This window comes from Vulpes vulpes, chromosome 14 (genome assembly GCF_048418805.1).
Source record: "Vulpes vulpes isolate BD-2025 chromosome 14, VulVul3, whole genome shotgun sequence".
Classification (NCBI taxonomy): Eukaryota; Metazoa; Chordata; class Mammalia; order Carnivora; family Canidae; genus Vulpes; species Vulpes vulpes.
In genome coordinates this window covers 61,870,199-61,893,246 of record NC_132793.1, presented here as the reverse complement: position 1 = coordinate 61,893,246, position 23,048 = coordinate 61,870,199, and the positions used below count along the sequence as shown (strand labels likewise).

At 44.6% G+C, this 23,048-nt stretch overlaps 1 protein-coding gene and 1 long non-coding RNA gene across 2 annotated transcripts in view; one reads left to right on the top strand and one right to left on the bottom strand.

Moving 5' to 3' along the window:
* The first annotated feature begins 4,139 nt into the window (after positions 1-4,139).
* On the top strand, positions 4,140-5,572 carry GPR150 (G protein-coupled receptor 150). Its single transcript, XM_072736750.1, has one exon. It carries the CDS (start codon positions 4,275-4,277, stop codon positions 5,424-5,426), a length of 1,152 nt encoding a protein of 383 aa, XP_072592851.1. The 5' UTR covers positions 4,140-4,274; the 3' UTR covers positions 5,427-5,572.
* A 4,402-nt stretch (positions 5,573-9,974) lies between these two features.
* The window catches only part of LOC140595433 (uncharacterized), a 16,223-nt gene continuing 3,149 nt past the window's right edge, over positions 9,975-23,048 (bottom strand). The window contains exons 2-3 of the long non-coding RNA XR_011997027.1: positions 18,577-18,671; positions 9,975-10,057 (exon numbers count right to left, since the gene is read on the bottom strand). This is a non-coding gene — a long non-coding RNA (uncharacterized lncRNA). The remainder of the gene's footprint in view (positions 10,058-18,576; positions 18,672-23,048) is intronic.

Below are 23,048 nucleotides of genomic sequence, written 5' to 3'. Positions count from 1 at the left end.
TAGGAACTAGCAGCCAAAGGAATGGGTAAGAAGGCTACTGGGACAAATCCTTAAAAGTCCAATGTGTGTGAAAGTAACAACAGAAACTCTGGGAGCCCCCACACAGAAAGGAAACCACCTCCACTAATGAATTTTTTCATGGACCTCAACCAACACCCAAGTGAAAGACTGGGGGCAGGGCTAGAGATCTAGGAGCCCCTTCAGTGGGCCAGGTGTACAATGGGCCAGGGAGTGGCTACCTCTGGAGGATAAGCACAGAACCCAAAACCTTATGTTTGAAAAACATAGGTCAGGCTTCGCATCACCAGTATTGAGACAAACCAGCACTGTATGTCCCTGAAACGATGCACCAAGAACACAGTGTTACCCGTGTAGTATTTCAGCCCAAGAACTCTAATCCAAATTCAATTGGATCTAATCCAAATTCTAATCCAAACAGTTGTAGAAACAAATACAACTTGAGAGATTTTCTATCAAATGTGTCATAGACCCTTCAGACCTGTCAGAGTCAAAAAGAAAAAGACCTGGGAAACTGTTCTAGATTAACTGTTCTAGACTAGAGAAAGAATGCAATTAAATACAACCCATGCAGTGGATCCAAATAAACATATCTTAGTGAAATTTGTCAGGGACAAGAGAAGAAGCAATAAACTTCTAGAATGGAAAAAACAATGATCAAATTTACACGCATCAGGAACCAGCATGGTTTTAAGCTTCTCAAGACACTCAGAAGCCAGAAGGCAATGGAGCAATGCCATCAAAAGTCAGAAGGAAAACATTTCCAGTGTAGAATTTTAACCCGAGCCAAGTCATCAGTTAAGCATGATGGTAAAATAAAGACATTTTCAGACATGCAAGATCCCCAAAATTCATCCTTTCTCAGGAAGCCACTGAAGGATGCTTTCTACCCAAGCAGGAAAATAGACCAAGAAGAAAACAAACAAGCATGGAATTAGAAAGTGGGAGACCCAGCATGAGATAATGAAAGGAGCCTCTAGGATAACGGTAAAGGGAGACACCTGGGGAACAGCTGTCCTGGCAGGCAGTGTGGCGGAGTCTACGTGACTCAAGTAGCAGGCACAACGAAACTCCCACAGCTATGGCCTCAGCCTCTGCACAGTACTTTTAACCTCACGACGTGTTGGATGAAGTGTTCTACCAGAAGGGAAAGAAACCAAGATAAAAAGAGCAGGGATCCGAGAAACAAGGATTTTGACCCAAGAGAAAGGAAGCATTTCAGTGATGACAACAGTTGTGTAGAAGGCCTAGAGAGGGGGATCCCTGGGTGGTGCAGCGGTTTAGCGCCTGCCTTTGGCCCAGGGCGCGATCCTGGAGACCCGGGATCGAATCCCACGTCGGGCTCCCGGTGCATGGAGCCTGCTTCTCCCTCCGCCTGTGTCTCTGCCTCTCTCTCTCTCTCTGTGACTATCATAAATAAATTTAAAAAAAAAAAAAATAAGGCCTAGAGAGAAACCAGCCCACCCACATAGGAGGCAAAAGGAGGTCTCTGGTAAGAAAGTTTCCAAGAGGGATTCCTGGGTGGCTCAGCGGTTTAGCAACTCTTTGGGCCCAGGGCATGATCCTGGAGTCCTGGGATTAAGACCCACATGAGGCTCCCTGCATGGAGCCTGCTTCTCCCTCTGCCTTTGTCTCTGCCTTACTCTCTCTCTCTCTCTCTCTCTCTCTGTGTGTGTCTCTCATGAATTAATAAATTAAAAAAAAATCTTAAAAAAAAAAGTTTCCAAGAAAAATAAACTGGAACTGCTACCTTATGTTACAAAACCCACCTTATGGAAACTGCCCAGAGGGACTCTTTAGAGGCATAGGAAGAATTAGCTAGGTAACAATAAAAATTAAGGCAATTATTAACTTCAAGAAAATGATATTCATAATATACTATGACATTTGGCTGAGAATATTTTCCTTTCATAATAATGCAAACACTAAATATAAATCTAACCCAAAATTATAATATTACTGTATTAAATATGGGAAAGGAGAAATTATCTAATGAGAAGCCAATAGATAGTGTCTAAATTCACCGAATCAATAAGTAGCACTACACATTTGCTACTTAGAATTCTGGAATTAAGTAAATGCCAGAAGAAACAGTAAATAGATTCTAAATTGGTTCCCTCTAGAAAAGGGGAAGAAGGAGTGAGGAGGTGTGGACCGGAAACAACGTTGTTGTCAACCCTCTAGTTCCATTGGACTTTCCAAACTATGCGCATGTGTTATTTTGAGAATTACTTTTTTAAAATCAATGATTTATCAGGTCTTAGCAAAGTGAAGTTCTGTGAAATGTAATTTCACGGGTAGAGTCTTGTTTTGTTATATGACAGCATTTCAACAAATTTGAGACAAATTATAGAATTATCTTGAGAAATATTAAACTGATATTGGCTAGAGGAATCATTGAATTACCGGTATTGCTCAGAGAGAGCTCCCTGGAAGAAGCAGATCATAAGCTGGGATGATGTATGTTACAAACCCTCTGAGGGGAGAATGTGAAAATTAAACCAGGAGTTTGATTTCCCAAGGCTATCGGTCTACCTCTTTTTTAAGTGTTCCTCCAAGAATGGCTATTTCTTCATCTCCCCAGAGCTTCCTTGGGCTCCTCTGGATGATACTGGCATAGGTATGAAAGGCATTTTTTTTCCTTAGGTTGATGGATTTATCATCAAAGTGGGAACATCTCCAAGTTCTCTGAAATGCACTATATACCCATTAGTCCAGCAATTCACAATATATTTACTGATATCTAGTCTGTGTCAGGCCCAGTGCCAGGCACCAGGGAGAGGCTAATAAAAATGACAAAGTTCTCTGGCCAAAGGACGACAGTTTGAGAATTAGGATTCCTCAAGGCCACCAAGAGGACTGGCATCTGCATCCACCGAACCGTCCTATCCAGAGCATCTTAAAGTACCAAAGGCATCCTCCGCCTGGGAAAGTGAATCCCAGCAGATGCCCAGACCGGGAAGCGCAGGGAAGCGCAGGAAATCTACTTGCACGGTGATAATGTGGAGGGTGCATAAAACACACCTGACTGATGCTTCCAACAGGAAAACTAAAATTTGTTTGTGGGGAGACAGCGCTAAAATAAAAGAGACAGCATTTAATCTCAACCATTTCCTGTGACTTGGATTTCTTTTTAAAAAATTGGCCGCCTTATCATTTTCTTAGTCACCTTTTTCTCTAGGCTTGTTGGGGGCGTTGTCTCTCCCAGCAACCTCCATCTGCTTGGAAAACAGAATCAAGAGAATGAAGAGCCATGATGACACATCCGTCAGTGGATGAAAATATTAGGAGAAAATCAATACATGTACTACCAGCGGCATAAAACCTAGTGATGCCCTCCCCAACCTAGTAACGCGGCGAGTTTCTACCTCGCCGAGAGCAGCTGGGAGCCACTGCTTCTGCTAACGAGGAGCATTTGAAAAGCCTGCAAATCACTGCTCCTAATTGCCGAGCCCTACGGTTATCTCAGTTATCTGACGGCAAATACCGATCGTCTCCAGGGCAGCCCGGGCGGCTCAGCGTTTAGCGCGGCCTGCGGCCCCGGGCGTGATCCTGGAGACCCGGGATCGAGTCCCGCGTGGGGCTCCCTGCATGGAGCCTGCTTCTCCCTCTGCCTTCCTCTCTGTGTCTCTCATGATTAAATAAATAAAATCTTTAAAAAAAATTCATCTCTTGGGGTCCTCTTTGCCCCAAACGCTGTCGGGTGACTTGTGTTCCTGTTGTTCCCACGCTAGTACATGCAGATCCAATGACATCTCCGAATTCTTTTTTTTAAATCAAAACTAGTGTTTGTGTCGTGTCCCCCCCCCCCCCCCCCCACTGGCCATCCGGAATCCTGAGACCGCCGCGCCCGTGGGTGGGGACCCTGCTCTCCCGGAGGTCGCCCCGGTTAGCGCGCGCTGTTGCAAAGGCCGGGCCCAGCGACCTTGGGTCGGGCCGCGTGGGCCCCGGAGACCCCCCCACCCCCACCCCCACCCCCGGGGGAGGGGGGAGCCCGGGCGGGAGCCGCGGCAGGGGCTGGCGGGGAGGAGAGCCGCGGAGAAGGTGGGGAATCAGAGTCCCGCGTGTTCCTCGAGGGTGCAACCCCCGTTTGAGTGACAAATGACGAGGACGACCCGTAGGAACAACTTGAGCGCGAGTCTCCCCGGATCCGTCTCCGTCTGTGGGCGCGCCTCCGACTCACCTCGCCCCCACGCGGGCTTCCCGCGCCCCTGCCGGGACCAGCCTCCGGACCCCTTCCCCGCCGCGGGCCGCGGATGGAGCACCCCTTCGGCCCCTCCACCCTCCCGCCGGCGCCCAACGTCTCCGCACCCGGCTCCCCGGGCTGGGGCGCCAACCTCACGTCCGGACACGGGGCGCCGCCGCCCGGAGCGCCCGGCCGCCGCGTCCGCCTGGCGCTGCTGGGGGCCGTCGTGCTGGTGGCGGCGGCGGCCAACGCCGCGGTGCTGTGCCGCCTGCGCGGCGGGGGCGGGCCCGGGGCGGGCCCCAAGCGCCCGCGGATGGACCTCCTGCTGGCGCACCTGGCGGCCGCCGACCTGCTCGCGGCGGGGGGCGGCGCGCTGGCGCAGCTGGTCCGGGAGCTGCGGGCCGGGCCGCCGGGGGACCTGTCGGGCCGCCTCGCGCGCCTGCTGCGGGCGTCGGGCCGCGGCGCCTCGGCGCACCTCGTGGTGCTCGTGGCCCTGGAGCGCCAACGCGCCGTGCGCCGCCCGCAGGCCCGGCCGCTGCCCGCGCGCGCCCTCGCCGCCCTGGGCTGGCTGCTGGCGCTGCTGCTGGCGCTGCCCGCCGCCCTGGTGGCGCCCCCGCCGCGCTGGCCCCGGCGGCTCTACGCGCTCTACGAGGCGGTGGCGGGCTTCGCGGCGCCGGCCGCCGTGCTGGGCGTGGCGTGCAGCCGCCTGCTGTGCGCCTGGCGGCGGCGCCTGCCCCGGGCCCCCGCGGCCCCCGCGGCCCCCGCGCCCCCCGCGCTGCCCCGCGCGAAGCTGCAGAGTCTCAAGATGAGCTTGGCGCTGGCGCTGCTGTTCGTGGGCTGCGAGCTGCCCCACTGCGCCGCGGGGCTGGCGGCCGCGTGGGCGTCCGGGCGGGCGGGGGCCCGGGACGCCGAGGGCCCGGCGGCCGCGCTGCAGCTCGTGGCGGTGGCCCGGGGCGCCCTGGACCCCTTCGTCTACCTCCTCTTCCAGGCGGACGCGCGCCCGCGGCTGCGGCGGCTGCTGCGCGGGCGGCTGGGCGCCGTCTGCGGCTCGCGGGGCGCGGCGGAGGGCGCGGGGGAGCACCGGGCGCTGCACCGCCACCGCTGGCCGCGGCCCCACTACCACCACGCCAGGCGGGGGCCGCCGGAGCTGGGCTGCGCGCGCCCCCCGCCGCCGCCGCCGCGGCCGCTGCCCTGCTCCTGCTCCTGCGACAGCGCCTTCTAGCCGCGCCCGGGCCTCCGCCGGGGCCTCTGGCGCCGCCACGCGGCCTCCGCGCAGCACGAGGCCGCCGGGGTCCCTGCAGGTCACCGCGCCCGGCGCTGCAGCCCAGGCTGCCCCCGTGCCACGCCCCCTGTCCTGCCGAGGATGACCTTTCCTACACTCTCCCCGTTCTCCCTCTCCCTCTCCCTCGCCCCCCCCCCCGCCCCCCAGCTTGGAGACGCGGGGACCCCGGCAGGAACACTCGAAGGCACCGACTTCTTTTTGCGGCTCTGTCTCCCGCTCCCGTCGTGCTCTGCATAAGCTCGTGGGGTTTGGCTAAATTTGTCGGGCTTTCGTTACGTGCCGTGTTGCCGTCTGTTTTTACTTCTTTGGAATCGTGTTTAAAGCAAGTGTACCTTCGAGGCCAGAGGAGAATCTGCCGTCACCTCCAGGAGGAGCGTCCCCACACTGGCCTCCCGGAGGGGCCTGCAAGTTGTACCAGCGATGCTGCTGTCGGAAATGCAGCCAGGCCGTCACTGCAGAGCCACAGAGTGTCTGTAAAATAAAAGCATTACCAACAGAGCAAGTAGTACTTCTTTTATTAAGAAAAAAAGGGGGGGAGGGGCAGCCCGGGTGGCTCAGCGGTTTAGCGCCACCTTCAGCCCAGGGCCTGATCCTGGAGACGCGGGGTCCAGTCCCACGTCGGGCTCCCTGCATGGAGCCTGTTTCTCCCTCTGCCTGTGTGTGTGTGTGTGTGTGTGTGTGTGTGTTGAACATGGTAATGTGTTTTCTCAGAAGAAAATCAGCGTGGCCTTTATTTCCAGTCTTCAATAGGAAGTCCTTGTAGGAAGGACACATAAAAGCTTCCTTTAGCCCCTTTCAAATACGCACGGTTTCTGTAGGTGATTGTGTCTGTGCCCAAACCAGCTTCCTCGGCTAAGGTTCTGAGCGTCTCCGACAGAGTCCCCAGCAAACTAGAAAAACCAAACAGCCAAGTGGTGCCTTTGGGCCAGGCTCACTGTCCCAGACGGAGCCTCCTGGAGATCTGAAGGAAGAAAGCTGAAGCCCCCCACAGTGTTGCATGTATATATTAAAAAAGAAAACCCTTTTAACAAACCGAAGGCAATGCCTATTGGTGTAGATTGCTGAGAAAAAAGTCAAGAAGCAGGTTTAATCAGTGACCTCCTCCTCTTCAGTGTCCTTGGTTCTAGAAAGAAGTGGTAACACTTATATCCACGTGTTTACCAGGGTCTTTCATCTGAGAATCTGCGAGCTTTGTGTGACAGTGCTTCCTGCTCATGCACAAATGCCAAACTAAGCTGGAGAAGGGGGAAATGTTTGCTAGAGTTCACTTGAAGAGCCAATGCTCTTTGAGGGCTTTGTTTACTTCACTGATGTATCCCAAACTCTTAAACAATGTACTATGCACTCAACACCTATTTGTTGAATGATTCATCATATGAGTCAGGCAAAGATAGACTAGATACAAGAGTTACAAAAATCTCCACTAAGCTTGATTTACCTTTTCCCAAAACTCTGTCAAAAATGTTATAGGTTTTCCTTCATTTTTTTAATCTTCCCCACCCTGCTTAGGATACTATGTGTATAATACACGAAGAATAAGTCAGCCAAAGAGAGAACACAGCTGTCTTCATGACATTATTTTTGTTCACTAATAAACATTAATTCCTTATTTTGTGCTAAGCAATGTGTTAGGCATTGGAAATACTAAGATGAATAACACACATTTTTCCCTCAAAGACCTTATAATCATATGTAGGAGACTCTAACAGTTACCTGCACAGTATCACATATGCTTTAATAAGGGTTCAAGTCTGGGTGTCAGGTCACTGAAAAAGAAAATCTACAACCTCGGGAGACTGAAGTGGTTATCCCATGATGGTATGAAGGGCCAACTAATGGGAAGGGGGTAATGGGCAAAGGCAGGGATGAAGGCAGAAGCACAAAGAGACTCAAAATAGGACCTACTGTATTACTTTGAAGGCTCCCAACTGAGATAATTTAAGCCAGTTGAGTTGCTTGTTTCTGTTATCTGCAATTGAGAGCACCCTAACAGAACAATGAGTTTAAATTTATCTTCTCACATAACAAGGAGTCCAGTGGTAGGGCTGCTCCAAAGTTGGTTAATTGAGTAGCTTCATAAGTTCATCATCAACGACCTAGATCCTTTTCTTTCTTTCTTTCTTTCTTTCTGATAGTCACAGAGAGAGAGAGAGGCAGAGACACAGGCGGAGGGAGAAGCAGGCTCCATGCACCGGGAGCCCGATGTGGGATTCGATCCCGGGTCTCCAGGATCGCGCCCTGGGCCAAAGGCAGGCGCCAAACCGCTGCGCCACCCAGGGATCCCTAGATCCTTTTCATCTTTCTCTTTGGCCATCCTGAACTGGTGGACTTGACAATAAGGTCTGAAGCCCTGAGGTCACAAAATGGCTACTATAGTTCCAGGCATCACGTTCAAATATGACAATATCCAGAAAAGGAAGAATTTCTTTCTTTGTACAGAACTATATCATATACCCATATGTAGACCATTGCAAGAGCAATGGGGCCACCATGCTGGCTTAGATATGAGCTGATGATATGAACTGCACAGTTAAGAGGTGAAAAAAAATGAGACTTCCATTTTTTCTTTTAAGAAAAGAAGGGAAAAAGTGCTTATATGAGGACAAGACTAAACTTTTATACAACTGCCAAATTGTTAGATTGATTTCTAGGATCTATTAGAGATTTTCCTCTGTGCTGTCTAAAAATTATAAGAAAACTCCATCTGGGTCAAAAATACAGAGTATATATTTATGTAGTTATTTTGAAATTAAGCTGTATTATCCCAAGATTTGTGAAGATTTGGTTAATCTCAATTCATACTGAAATACTTTTATGGCTAAGGAACTTTCTCTAATCTTAACTAAATCTGAGCCTTGAATGTAGATCTAGGTGACTTGCTTCTCATCTTTAGAGTCATTTGTGAGTTAAGAAATTTGGAGCATCCCCTCAGAATGATCAGCATTGATCCCAGGAACCTGCATTGCTATAGACAGCTCAGAGATTCAGTTCTGTCTCCATCAAGGAACACCACAAAGTTATTTTACATTTAGACTCTTACTTGACTGGGACATACCGTTCAAACTTCACAGCAAAGGTATGTGAACAGTTGACCCTGAACTTGATCTCTTTTCTAGGTATCACCCAAATAGGATATGACTAGAGGAGACCAGACCATACTTGGAGTTTGGGAGGAATCAAATAACACACTCTTACCCACTGCACATTTTCCCTTGGAGTTAGATCTTCAGTAGGCTGCCACACACAGGCCTAGACTGCAGGACTCCAGAAGGCACTATTCACATAGATGGCAGTGTAAATGTCACCACCAGGACTTTAAAGCCTAAATACAAAGAATTCTATATATTTTTTAAAAAATAATTGGCTGCATGGTAACAAACAGCTAAAATAAGTAAACATGACCTATTACATAATTTGAATCAGAGAGTATGTAGAAAACAGACAAGAGTGTAACTAAAACCACAATTAGTGACTAGCTATAACTCATTTACTAAAAATAGAATAGTTGAGCTGATTTATGAAAGAGAAGATAGATTTTCTCTAAGCTTCCTAGGAAGCTTCCTGAGAAACACAAAAGAAAGAAAATTAAAGGAGTTTCCCTCCCATTCCTAAAAGGTTTTGACTTGATCAAAGAGAAGACATTATAATGAAAATGAATACATTAATTTTATTTATTAACTAATTAAACAGATGTTTTGCTGATTTGTGAGGCAGTATAATGAAAAGAGTGGTCTTTAGAGCTATGGATCTGGACTTGAATTTCATCACTACCACTTAGTCACTGTGTGATTTTAGGCTGTTTGCTGAATCTTTCTGAGTCTTGATTTTCTTTTCCTAATTTTTTTTTTTAGGTCTTGATTTACTTTTCTTATCAGTAAATATGGGATTTTTATTATCTACTTCATAGGGTTGATATATGTAAAATACCTGATGGGAAGGGAGGGGAGTCCTGTCAACAGTCTCTTCAGAGTCATCCTAGTACTCAATATATGACTGTTACTATTTTCTAACACTGGGTTGTGAGGGATAAAATCCAGTTGAGTAATATTACATGAAGGGAAGCAAGGGATCTTGGGGAATCAACCTATAGAAGATTAATGCAGCAATGGTGGCACATAGTGATAAGGAAGTTAGACCTTACAGAATGTATACTTTGCACAGTAATTGTCGACTGCCTTCCTGGCATCCATTTCTCCTTTTCTACCAGGACTCCGATTCTTGCACCTAACGCCTCTAAGGACGAGCCAAGTGCTTTGAGGGAAGCTGAACCCTTTCCCCCTCTAAGACTGGACCTTAATTAGTCTAAGCATATCAAAGTAATTTCGCTCCCCTTACCTCCATGGCCTGCTCAGGAGTGGTCATGTGATCCAGTTAAGATCAATGAGACGTGTTGCAGTGGAAGGAGAGTTGCTGGGGCTTCTAGGAAGGAGGAAGCTCTCTTCTGAGAGAGCCATAAGAGCCAGTATGCTCTCTCCATCTCTCCCTGAATGAAGGTAAACAGGTAGTGCTGCTGGCCTGCTGGAAGCCCACCACTGACCATCAGAGGTACCAGCCAGAAGATGAGTCCAACACTGTGGATATGGCAGAGAGGAGAGATGAAAAGAACTTAGGTCCCTAATGACCTCACTGAGCTGTCAGGTAAACACCAGAGGCATGCCTATTGGATGTCCTGTTAAATGAGATATATTTTCTTATTTTTTGAAGCAGTTGAGCTGGGTTTTCTGTTGTTTGTGGCAGCCAGAATCCTTTAATTGGAGGAGTTTGGCAAGAAAGAGTCTCATTTTAGCTTATTGCATGTTCTTCATCAAAGAAATAAGACCATTCCAAGTGTACTTTTATTTAGTTCATCAGCCAGTATATATTGAAGAACTTTATTGGACACTATGCTGAGCATAGTGGGGGCAAAGGGATAAAAATCAAATATGTAACTCTTGTATTTAAAAAATGTGTATCTTATGGAGAACTATCACTTTCGTGGTAAGGACTTTGTTGAGAAATCTCAGCCTACAATTATTAATGTTATGGGACATTATTTGCAAATTCTTACCATCGGTGATATGACTGATTCATTCATTCATTCATTCATTTGTTCATTGAGTATTTATTAAAGATCCATCATGTGCAAAGTATATGTGAACTTTTATATATATAGATATATATCATTTATCATAGACATACATTCCACTTAAAATTTAGCTTTCGGATGGGAACTTAGGACCAACTATTACTGGTTGACCAAACCGGGAATTGACAACCACAAAATGGGTTGGCATAATTATATAATGGCTTCCAGTGAATCACTCTTCTCAATACCCACCCCTTGTGTAATCTTTTCCCACAGAGTCTGGGCTTGATCATGGGACCTACATTGGCAGTGGATATCAGAAGTTTATTCACAAGCAGGGTCTTGAAAAGCATATACACATGGGGCTTGCCCCTGATGCCTAACATCACTATGGCATGAAGAAGCCAGCAATGAAAGATCATATGGAGAAGGAGGCCCAGCTACTTAGCCATCACAGCTGAGCGCAGTTCCCAACTGACCCTCCAGCTAAATGCAGCCACAGGAGTGAGCCCACGCTAGACAAACAGAACTGCTGAGCTAACCCCCAGATCTGTAGAAATAAGAAATAACAGCAATTAAGTTTGGGTGTTAGTTTGTTTTGCAGCAATAGATAACTAAATCATGTCAGGGTAGTAAAATGGTATTGGATACAGTAAAAATGGAAGTCAAATGACCCAGATATCAGAACATATGGGTTTTAACCTTCTACCAAATGTCAAATTGGGATATTTAACTGCTTACCATGTAATCTGATGAGACTTCACACCAACCTGAAATGCAGACAACCCTAAGGGGAATATCAGGCTCAAGGGAAAGAGTTAACCCTTTTTCCATGTGGTGAAATCTATTACCAAACCCTGGCAGTTCTGGGTATCATTTTATTTAAGCAAGGTACTATTGTGTGTCTTACAAAATACCTGTAAGATAAATAATGAGAACCATAATAATGACAGCTAAAATTTATTAAATAATATTTATGAGCAGTAGATAGCAAAACAAAGTTTATTGAGCAAGAGAAATTGAGCAATGGTACAAAGCTCCTGAAGAGGAAGGGGACCCAAGAAGGCTGCTCTAAATAATTTCTATGAAGCTTGACATTGTACAAGCACCAATTCAAATTAATCCTCACAACAACTAAAGTGAGAGGGCGGCCTGGGTGGCTCAGCGGTTTAAGCATCTGCCTTCAGCCCAGGGTGTGATCCTGGAGTCCCGGGATCAAGTCCCATGTCAGGCTCCTTGTAGGGAGCCTGCTTCTCCCTCTGCCTCTGTGTGTGTGTGTGTGTGTCTATCATGAATAAATAAATGCAATTAAAAAAAAAAACTAAAGTGATATATCATAATCTCCATCTTATAGATAAGAAAACTGGAGCTAAGGATAACTTGCCCATGGTCAAACATCTAGTAAATAGCAGAGGTAAAGTTGTGTGTGTGTGTTGGGGGGGGGGGGTGGGAGGGTCTTCATTGTTGTTGGTGTTTTGTCATGTGAACAAGTAATAGCCGAGAAGTTCAGCTAAGCCTAAGACACAGGTCTTGCTCTTTGTAAGATGTGTCTGTTAGAGCCCCAGCCTGGAAACACAAGTGTGAGGTAGGAGAGAACATGTTAGATAAAAAATGGCTACCTGAAGAATGAAATGTATTTTAGAAAAAGTATACATTATATCAGAGAGTTTCATCACTTTAGCCTCCAAACTATCCAAGAAAAGAACTAACTTGCTAGGAATGGAGGAGACTGCCAACTACTCACCAAAATCCATTTTCCCCTTTACTTATGTGGCTGCTCAGCCAGAGACTACATTTCCCAGCCTCCTTTGCATCTAGCTAGAGCCACTTAACTATGTTCTTAGCAATGGAATGTGAGCAAAAGACACATGTGGCTTCCAGGCGTGGGTCTTAAAATGTAGACCATGTGATCTTCCATGTGTTCTTTCCCCTTCCTATTGGCTGAAAAATATAATGTGATAATCACACAATGTAACAATGATCAGATTTAGCCACACAGATGAGGACAACATCCTAGAGGGTGGGTGGCAGAGCAAGACCATGAAAGGAATCTGGGTCCTTTCAGGATCTTGCAGGACATAGCCTACACTGGACAGAAGATTATGTAACAGGGAAATGAATTTCTGTTGTCTTTAAGCCACTGAGTTTTGGGAATATTGTTATTACAGCTAGCTTTTACTTCAATTTATATATTGAAGTTCTATTAGATTAGACTAAGGGATGGCTTTGCTTCTCATTTTTTGTTCCACAGAGCTTCCAGTATTTCCAGGGGAGCTTGGTGTGAATTTAAGTGGACCAAGTCTAGAATGTGAAACTCCTTAGAGGCTTGAGAAGGGACCCGGGGTCCAGAACGTCTGAACCAAATCATGCCTATGGGATGTCTTTTATTTGCCCCAAAGGACATCACTTAACCTTAGGAAACACTTTCCATTTTGAAAAAAATCTACAAATTGAGTATGTTGGAGAAGCCTGATGTCCATGATTATCAGCACAAAAGCAGGCATAAAAAATGGAGCAAGCTTTGTGGTTACCCACAATAACATCGATTATTCTCTTGCCTTCCTAAAAGAATCTTAATTTTGTTCAGGACTAACATGTTCTAACTATTGTTATGCAACAACCTATCCCAAATCTTGTGGTGTAAAATTACCACTATTTAATTATACTTACGGATTTTGTGGGTCAGGATTTGGGCTGGCTTATCTTTCTACTATGAGACCTGGGGCCTTACTGGGGGAAGACTCAAATAGCTGGAGTCTACAATCACCTGGGAGCTTCTTTACTCATATGTCTGCTCCCTTGACTGGAATATTCAAATGCTGAGCTCATCAGGAACTACTGACTAGAGTGCCTAATGATGGCCTTCCATGTGGCTTTGACTTTCTTACTGAATGGCAGCCTTAGAGCCTTCTCCTAAGGCAGCTCAAGTTTTCTTTTCTTTTTTTCTTTTTTCTTTTTTTTCATCTCAAGTTTTCAAGAGCAAGTGTTCTAGTGAGCGAAGGGGAAACCACATGGCTTTGTATGGCCTTGTCTCAGAAGTCACACAAATTCCTCTGTACTCTACTGGTTGAAGCAGTCAAAAACCTGCCCAGATTCAAAGACATAAACCCTACCTTCTAATGGAAGAAGTGTCAAAGAATTTGGTGTCATATTTCACAACTGCCACTCTACCTATCAAGGAAGATAACCCTCCTCCAGCTCTGGGATATATCTAAGTCAACCATCGTCAATCCATTCTGCCTGAGGGTCGATTGGTTCTGGACAACGAAACTAGAGGTAAGGGCTTCTGGCAAAGGTTTCCTAACCTTAAATAGGAGATATTAGTAGAGGCAGTTCTTTCTCTTCTTCCAGATGGTGTAGGTTATAGATGTGACCTAAAGCTTTCACAGCCATCTTAAAACCCAAAGAGGGGAGATCACCTTAAGAGAAAGCCAGCATCATACAGCTCAGAGTGGAAGTAAAACCCCAAGTCTTTGATTATGTAGTTCAGTAGCTGAATTAACCAAAATTTGAGCTGTCCAACCTCAGATTGTCTTATGTGAAATAGTAAATTTCCTCATTGTTTAGACGTGCTGTCTTCTCTAAAGTCATCCAAGTGGATATAAGGAATTAGTATTTGTCAAGGTTTTCCAGAGAAACAGAAACAACAGTGTGTGTGTATACATATATATTTATTATAAGGAATTGGCTCAAGCAATTAGAGAGGCTAAGAAGTCCCACCGTTTGCAATCTATGAGCTGGAGACCCAGAAATGCTGGTGGCGTAGTTCCAGTTAGAGAGCAGGAAAGCTATGTTCCAGCACAGTCAGACAGAGTGAATTTTCCCTTTATCCAGCTTTGGGTTCTATTGTTCTTTTGTTCTATGAAGCCCTCAATGGATTAGACGATGCCCAGCCATATGGGGGAAGGCAATTTGCATTAGTCAGTCTACCAATTCAAATGCTAATCTCATCCAGAAACACCTTACAGACACACCCCAATATAATGTTTAACCAAATATCTCGGCATTCCTTGGCCTAGTTAAGTGGATACCTCAATTAGCCATCACAAGAAACTATGGGTTTCTTTAAAACTTCATCCCAGATAGGGGGATTTTCTCTCTCTTCCTGAATGTGCTCTAAGCAATCTATCATTTTGCCTAATTCTTTTAAGTACAGAAGGATACAGCTGATTGAAAATTTAGACTGGATCATCATCCAGAAGGTTATACTAAAACAAATTATGTGGATAACGCAATCGCAAACATTTAAGAACCACTCTACAAGCTGTGAACTTCATCCCTCTGGCCAATGAAGTCACACCACTGTGTTAAAGGAGTCTTAGAACTGCTGCATTGTAAATAAGGCAGCAAACATGTAGCAAACATTTCCTCAGCTAGCTGGTTGGAGTTTTTTAAGGGCCTTCTGAATTTTTAAAAAGGATTTATATTCTTCACTGAGCATTTATCATTATTGCATATTTTTTTAAATGTAGCCATTGAAAGCCTGACCTAGGCCAACATGTTCCAGAGTATACTTTGTGAAGTAACAGATGCTTCCATATTAATATATCATAAAGGGAAAAAAAAAAGAGTTTCAAAGTTAACTGTTTAGAACACTAGGTTAAATAGGTCTCTCTTTTTAGTTTTTTATTATGAAATACACAGAAAAGTTGAAGAATAATACAAAAGAACACCCACATATTCACCATTGAGATTCCACAATTGTTAACATTTTGCCATCTTTGCTTTTACATATCTATATATATTTTGTTGTTTTCGAATAATTTGGAAATTAGTTGCCAACACCATATCATTACATTTCATCTCTGAACACTAAGACATTCTTGCATAACCACAAGAGCATTACCACACTTAAGTTAACAATTCCCTAAGATTACCTAATACTCACCATATTCAAGTTATCCCTTTTGTCCTCAACATAACTTGAATAGATTTTTTTTTTCCGTTTGAACCTAAATCTAATTACAGTGTACACTCTGGCTTGTTATGTCTCTTTAGTTTCTTCTATTGTAAAACAACCTCCCTGACCTTTATTTATTTATTTATTTTTAGATTTTATTTATTTATTCATGAGAATACACAGAGAAGAGAGAGAGGCAGAGACATAGGTAGAGGGAGAGGGAGAAGCAGGCTCCATGCAGGGAGCCCAACATGGAAGACATGGGACTCCATCCCGGGTGGATCCTGGGTCTCCAGGATCATGCCCTGGGCTGAAGGCGACGCTAAACTGCTGAGCCACCTAGGGATCCCCCACCACCCAGTTTATTTAAAGCAGTACCTCTCAGAACCTTCAATAATGCTAAGTACAAAACAATGCTCCAAGTGAACACCTTTTAGGAACCTCTGCCTTCTTCGAAATAAAACTTCTTTGGGAATTGTCCCCACTTCCAACACACACACACACACACACACACACACACACACACAGGGCTTCCAGCAGTCACATATGGACTTTGTAGCCTGATCTCTAGGGCTAGTCCATCAGAACCATGTCCTGAAGACTAATGCAGATTTAAGGGAAAAGAAGACTAGAATAATTAGGATAAAATACTCAGGATAAAATACTTTTATTTGAGTTCAAAAGTGATACCAAGGGGATCCTTGGGTGGCTCAGTGGTTTAGCACCTGCCTTCAGCCCAGGGTGTGATCCTGGAGTCCCGGGATCGAGTCCCACATTGGGCTCTCTGCATGGAGCCTGCTTCTCCCTCTGCTTCTCCCTCTGCCTGTGTCTCTGCCTCTCTCTCTCTCTCATGAATAAATAAACAAAATCTTAAAAAAAAAAAAGTGATACCAAAAGTAGGATATTGATAATGCCTATACTTTGAAGGAATAGGCAGTAGAAATACGGTGAGTTAGGGTCATGGAAAAGGACGACCAAGATGACACATACTAAGATAGAGCCAGCTTGGACAATCCCAGAGCAAGCATGATCTTAGATGTTGATCTGATGGAAGGTTATCTTCTCTTGGGGATTATCCAAGTAAAGGAAAATTTGTTTTTGTATAAAGCCTTTTCTGGGAAGATCCAGAGGGAAAATGTCTAGGCTAGAAAGCAAGGAGAAAGTAAAAGGAGGGAAAGAAGGCACTCAATTTGGCAAACAGTGCACACACCAGATAAAGAGACCAACCTAAGAAGCAAATTAACCCATCAGAAACTCATCCAAGCCTTTCTAGAAGGAACAGGGGCACAGTGGAAGGGACTAAAGCATTGAAGATACATTCGGCTATATGCAGGCAAAACCTGGAACATTTCAGAGTTGAGGTAAGGCAATGGTTTTGAAGAGCATGTGGCAGAGGTGTTCTTCCTCCCAAGACCTCAGGAAACTAGATTCAGAAGCATTAATAGCATTGTCAGAACTGTGCCATAAGTTGATACCCCAGGTGGAGCAAAGGTGAATAATACTAGGGAATCATCCTTGGCACCATTCTGCATGAGCCTCATCAATTCTATAACAAGATGGAGAGAAGTCAGACACTATGTCAAGACTTCAAGTGCTGCTCTCAAGAGATGTGGAGACCCTGACACTAGACAGATCCACCTTTAATGCTGCACACTCATGCCAGAAAACACTGGGCTCAGCAGAGTGTTAGATAGCACCACACAGCCTTAACCCTTGGCCTCATGTGAAGGGATTTCAATTGGACCAGCATTCCTGGACTCTCTCCACTGTTGGAGCTATGGGGGCCAAATTAAAAACAAACAATAACAATCAGAACCCAAACATCCTCCCTTTTGGGGTTCTAAACCAAATTCTAGGGAGAAACCGAGGTTCAGAGATTAAATCCTCTTATAGGGTAAAGCCGAAAGATAACAAAATCCAAAGAACCATAGTTCAAAAATCAAAATTTCCTATCTTATATGAAATAATTAAAGACCTCCTTGAGTGCCAATTCCACGTAGCCTCTGCTGGAGAGTTCCCTGAAGCATGGGGGATTTGTGGATCCTTCCTTTGGCAGTGGAAGCTGCAGACTGCTCTCCCTCAAATGGGGTATTCCTTTAGGACCTCTGAGGTTCTCTTTGTTCAATTCCCATCTTATGATGAGCCTCACTCTTTCAAAGAGTTCAAAGTCTTAACAGGAAGCAGAACCTTATTGCAGTTTCTCACCCCCTACTCCTAGAACAAAGGTCAAGCAAAACGGTACTCTGACAACCCAGTACTTGATGTCACCAAAGACTCTCTGGAATAGGCTCAGGATATGAGATAAGAAACACGCTTGGTGGGATGCCTGGGTAACTCAGCAATTAAGCACCTCCCTTCAGCCTAGGGCATGATCCTGGGGTCCCAGGATTGAGTCCCACATCGGGCTTCCTGCATGGACCCTGCTTCTCCCTCTGCCTGTGTCTCTGCTTCTCTCTGTGTGTGTCTCTCATGAATAAATAAATAAAATCTTAAAAAAAAAAAAAAAAAGAAAGAAACACGCTTGGTCTTGGCTTCCCCAGGGTGGATGCCAGTTAGTAGATGTAGGTTGTCCAAACCTATAACCTGTGAAGTAAACTGGGAGAAATCTGCTCATAAAAGATTAATTTAGCATCACGTTAACAACTCTGGGATGGGGAGAAGATCTATCCATGCATTTACCTGACACAGAGGCAACTGAAACTGCTTTCTTACAAGATCAAAAGTTTGTAAAGGTGGAGGCCCCTGCATTTCCAGGTGTCTTTCTCTTCTTACAGATCAAAAATCTCTTCATTGTCATTTCCATTCTGAGTTCTCCTACTTAATTGAGCAGGGCCTCTATGCCATGCCATGGAGCTCTCTTGGAGCATATATTTTCAGCCCTGTGCCTCGGTGACTATTTGCCGTGACTTTGGCTAAGCAATCTGCCTCTAGGTACACTTTCTCCAGCACCATCTGGACTCAAAGAGACGGTGTGGAGTGACTTTGAGCATGTGACATCTACACGAATCCAAGGCTAGTCCTGCCATGCTTCCCCTTCTGGACCAGAACGCAGATGGAATTTGGAGCAGCCCAGGCAGTGCTGCCTACCCACGCTGTCATTGGACAATTTCCAGTTAGATACTCACTAGCGCTCTGTAGCGGGCACAGAGCTCAGCCGCCTTGCAGTTTAGATGCAGCTCAGGGTAGATCCAGGTTTCAGTGGGCGGGAGGGGGAGGCTCTCTTTAAGAAAAAGAATACAGAATAATAAGTTTTTAAAAAAATTAGATATGAAAGTGAATATTCAGAATGGGCAAATAATCATGAAAAATACAAATATTAAAAACCAAACATGAGAGCAAACCATTTACTAATTGCTAGACACACCACTATCACACTTTTTGCCTATAGCTTTTGTCTCCCTACTCTTTACTCATTCCTTCACATAATAACCATTTACAAATATCTTACATACAGAGAATAGAAAGATAACTGGATCTTTCCTAAAGCATAATCTTTTTTTAATCAAAAGAAAGCATAAAACAAATAGTAGTCTTAGTGTAGGTTTGTGTACTTATAGACACAGGAATTATGATAAATTCTGTTTCATATTTCCATCAAGAAAGATACATGAATTTATAGTTTATAGGCTGTCTTATTGAGCACATCCCACGTGTACTGTTTATGAGAATAGAATCCTGTGTTTACATTTTTACCAAAAGTCTAATGATAAGATAGGATTTTCCATAGAATAGTTTCTGGCTCTATCTGTTCAAATCTTATTTCTCTTCCAAGACTTTCATATTCCCTGCTGCAGACACCACAGCCGTTACATTTTGGTAGAACACTGGCCTGCACGCGAGCTTATAAGAAGAGCTAACACTGGGATTATTTTTAGAGGCCGTTTTTACACTGGGAAGGCCAGCAAAACCTTTACTATGCACCACAATTGACTGCCAACCATATAAATATATCCCATCAAACACAAACTAAATGCATTTCCAACTCAAACTGCCTCCTAGCCAAATCCCAAAAATGCCTGTGCGATGGAAGGAAGAGACAATGGCCTTCATCCCTGAAGTTAGATCATCCTACTTTTGCACATTTTTTACAATATTTATGACAACTATTCCGTTCTCTCTTCTCTTTTCTTCACAAACAATTCAGTCCTAAACCAGTAGGGAAGACAGAGCAGGGTGGACACCTATGCTGGCTATGGGGTTGGGGGAACATACAGTGGCTTAGAGAGGAGTGACAGCCAGTGGGGTGGATGGCCACATGGTAGTGTAGTGAGTTTGGTTCAAGTTGAGTGAGAAGGGAATAGAAGTGCAGCCCTGCCAGGGCTCAGAATCCAATCTACGTGAAATTCCTGCCAAAGATTCATAATCTGAATCCCCTAAGGACATGTCAGACAAACTGCAGTTGGGGGACATTCTATAAAATACATGGCCTATGACCTTTAAAAATGTGAATGTCATGAAGGTTAGTGAAAGCCTGAGAAACTGTCCCAGACAAGGAAGCCAAACAGATATGACAACTAAATTATTCTGAACTGGATTTGAAGATTAAATGTCAATGTTAACTTTCTGATTTTGACAGCTGAATTGTGGTTATGTAGAATGTTCTTATTTGCAGGAAATTTATATACTAGAGCTTTAGGGGCTGATGTGGCATCAGACTGGCAACATACTTTTAAATGGCTGTTGGGGTAGAGTTCTCTGTACTACTTTTCTATAATTTTGTGTGCTTCCAGATTATATTAAAAGGATATAAAGGATGACTGTGGGAATACATTACTAGAGTTGCTCAGGACCTTGGAAAGGGCTCAAACATGTGAGGGGACCTGAGCTAGCTTATGTTTCATTAACTTCACTATCTCTAACTGCAGTAAACATTATTCTACGTATGTACCCAAAGGCATTTTTTCCTGTAATTTAATCCTGGCCTTAGCTATGTCTTTCTTTTCTTTTGTTTTTATTTAAGTTCGATTTGCCAACATATAACACCCAGTGCTCATCCCATCAAATGCCCTCCTCAGTGCCCATCACCCAGTCAACCCTCCACCCACCTCCCCTTTTGCAACCTTTTATTTGTTTCCCAGAGTTAGGAGTCTCTCATGTTTTGTCTCCCTCTCAAATATTTCCCACTCAGTTCCCCTCCTTTCCCTTATAATCCCTTTCACTATTTCTTATATTCTTAGTATGAGTGAAACCATATGATGATTGTCCTTCTCCGATTGACTTATTTCACTCAGCATAATACCCTCCACAGTTCCATCCATGCTGAAGCAAATGGTGGGTATTCGTCCTTTCTGATGGCTGAGTAATACTCCGTTGTATACATAGACCACACCTTCTTTATCCATTCAACTGTCAATGGACACCGAGGCTCCTTCCACAGTTCGGTTATTGTGGACATTGCTGCTATAAACATCGGGGTGCAGGTGTCTCGGCGTTTCACTGCATCTGTATCTTTGGGGTAAATCTCCAGCAGTGCAATTGCTGGGTCGTAGGACCCTGTTCTACCAACAGTGCAAGAGGGTTCCCCTTTCTCCACATCCTCTCCAACATCTGTTGTTTCCTGTCTTGTTAATTTTTGCCATTCTCTCTGGTGTGAGGTGGTATCTCAATGTGGCTTGGATTTGTATTTCCCTGATGGCAAGTGGTGCAGAGCATTCATGAACAGAAATATCACCAAAGAAGACACACATGACCAACAAGCACATGAGAAAATGCTATGCCTGCTTTCTGACGTCTTTTTGGCCTTCCTACCTTTGCTGAGACCGAATGTGGTAGAATGACTATGTTCTCAACATGCTTTAAGGTCAAGGAGCAGCAACCTGCACCCTGCGACCCTCCCCCTCTCACCTAAGGCTCTTTGCTGGGCCCACATAGCTCTGTGCCTATTTACTTAGCCTGGCTTAGTACTAATGGCCAGTGTTTTGCTTGAGGCTCACTACAGACAACCTGGTGTTCACTGATCACACTCTCTTCTCCACTGCCTACTTACAGCCAGCATGTGTATTATTTGCTTACCGCCCAGGACTGGGAGTTCCATTTGGAAGATAAAATTCAAAGTGAGTTAGCAAGAAATCTTAAAATCTCTGACCTTTACTCTCTTGTTTTGTATGCTCAGCCACTCCTTTCTCCTTTCTACAAAACTGTCTGTCTAAAGAGAGTATAATCTAGTTTATAAAAAAAAATCTGGTTCATCCTCTCAAGATGGGACAGCTCTAAGGTAGAGGGCAGCAATTTGGGCATATACATTTAATTCTGGAGATATTAGCAAATCCATTTGGCTGCACATTTAAGCTACTCCAATCCAGTATTTTGTTATTAAATAAAGTTTACACTTCGGTCTCTTACTATCTCTTTCAGTTGGTTCCAAACTCAGGCAGGGGGGAAAAAGGTTTTGTTTTTTTTTTATTTTTGTTTTTGTTTTTATTGGGTCCTCTAAAGTCCAATACAAATAAAAGATGATGGCATCTTCCAGAGCGGTGACAACACATAAAGAAAAGCAGCACCATCATTTGAAATATATTTTAGGATGTAGAACTGACATGGCCCAGTCCTGGATGAAATATGGGGGGGATACCATGAGGGCCCCTAGGACCGTATTATGTTTGGGAATTCACTAGAATGACTCATGGAATTCATCAGATAGTTCTTCTCATGCTAAAATTATTATAATGATATTATAAGAATACACAGCTATATTATAAGAGAAAAAGGACATGGGGAAAAATGGAGGAATTCAGGTGCAGGCTTCCTTATGTTCTCTCCCTCTCTGGAGGCATAACACAAAGCTGATTCTTTTGCCAGTAATAAAAATACAGAAAAGGAGCGTGCAACATTTTTGCCCAGGGAAGCTCGTTAAAGATTCAGCACCCAAAGGGTTTTATTGGGGTCCAGCCATGTAGGCAGCTCTGCCTAGCATGTACCAAAGTTCCAGATTCCCAGAAGGAAAGCAGGTCATGGTCAGCATCAACCATGTTGTTTGTATGAACAGTTTATTTTTTAAAAAGATTTTATTTATTTATTCATGAGAGACAGAGAGAGAGAGAGGCAGAGACACAGGCAGAGGGAAAAGCAGACTCCATGCAGGGAGCCCGACACGGGACTCAATCCCAGGTCTCCAGGATCATGCCCTGGGCTGAAGGCAGCGCTAAACTGCTGAGCCACCCAGGCTGCCTTTTTTTTTTTTTTTTTTTAAAGATTTTATTTATGTATGGACAGTTTAGTCACAGTGAGACATCCTTATTATTTAGGGAAAATCTTTTATCAATATAGGGAGCTATTTGCCAGCCAAATTCACAGACACCAGCCAGGAGCCAGCCTTACAAGCAGAGCTTTCCAAGGATAGCAGTCTTAGGTCAGTTATGCCAATTCTTTTCCACACTGGAGGAGTGAGAAAAGGGGAGATGTGAGTATGGCATCTAGGTTTCTACCTTAAGCATGTAGATGAACAGGGCTGTCACTTATAGAGATAGAGGGAACAAAGGAAGTACAGGTTTACAGGAGAAAATTAATATTTCAATCTTGAACACATAAAACTGAAGATAGCAAAGAGATATCAGGTTAAGTTATGCTTTAGTATAATCATAAACAACCTTAGAACTTT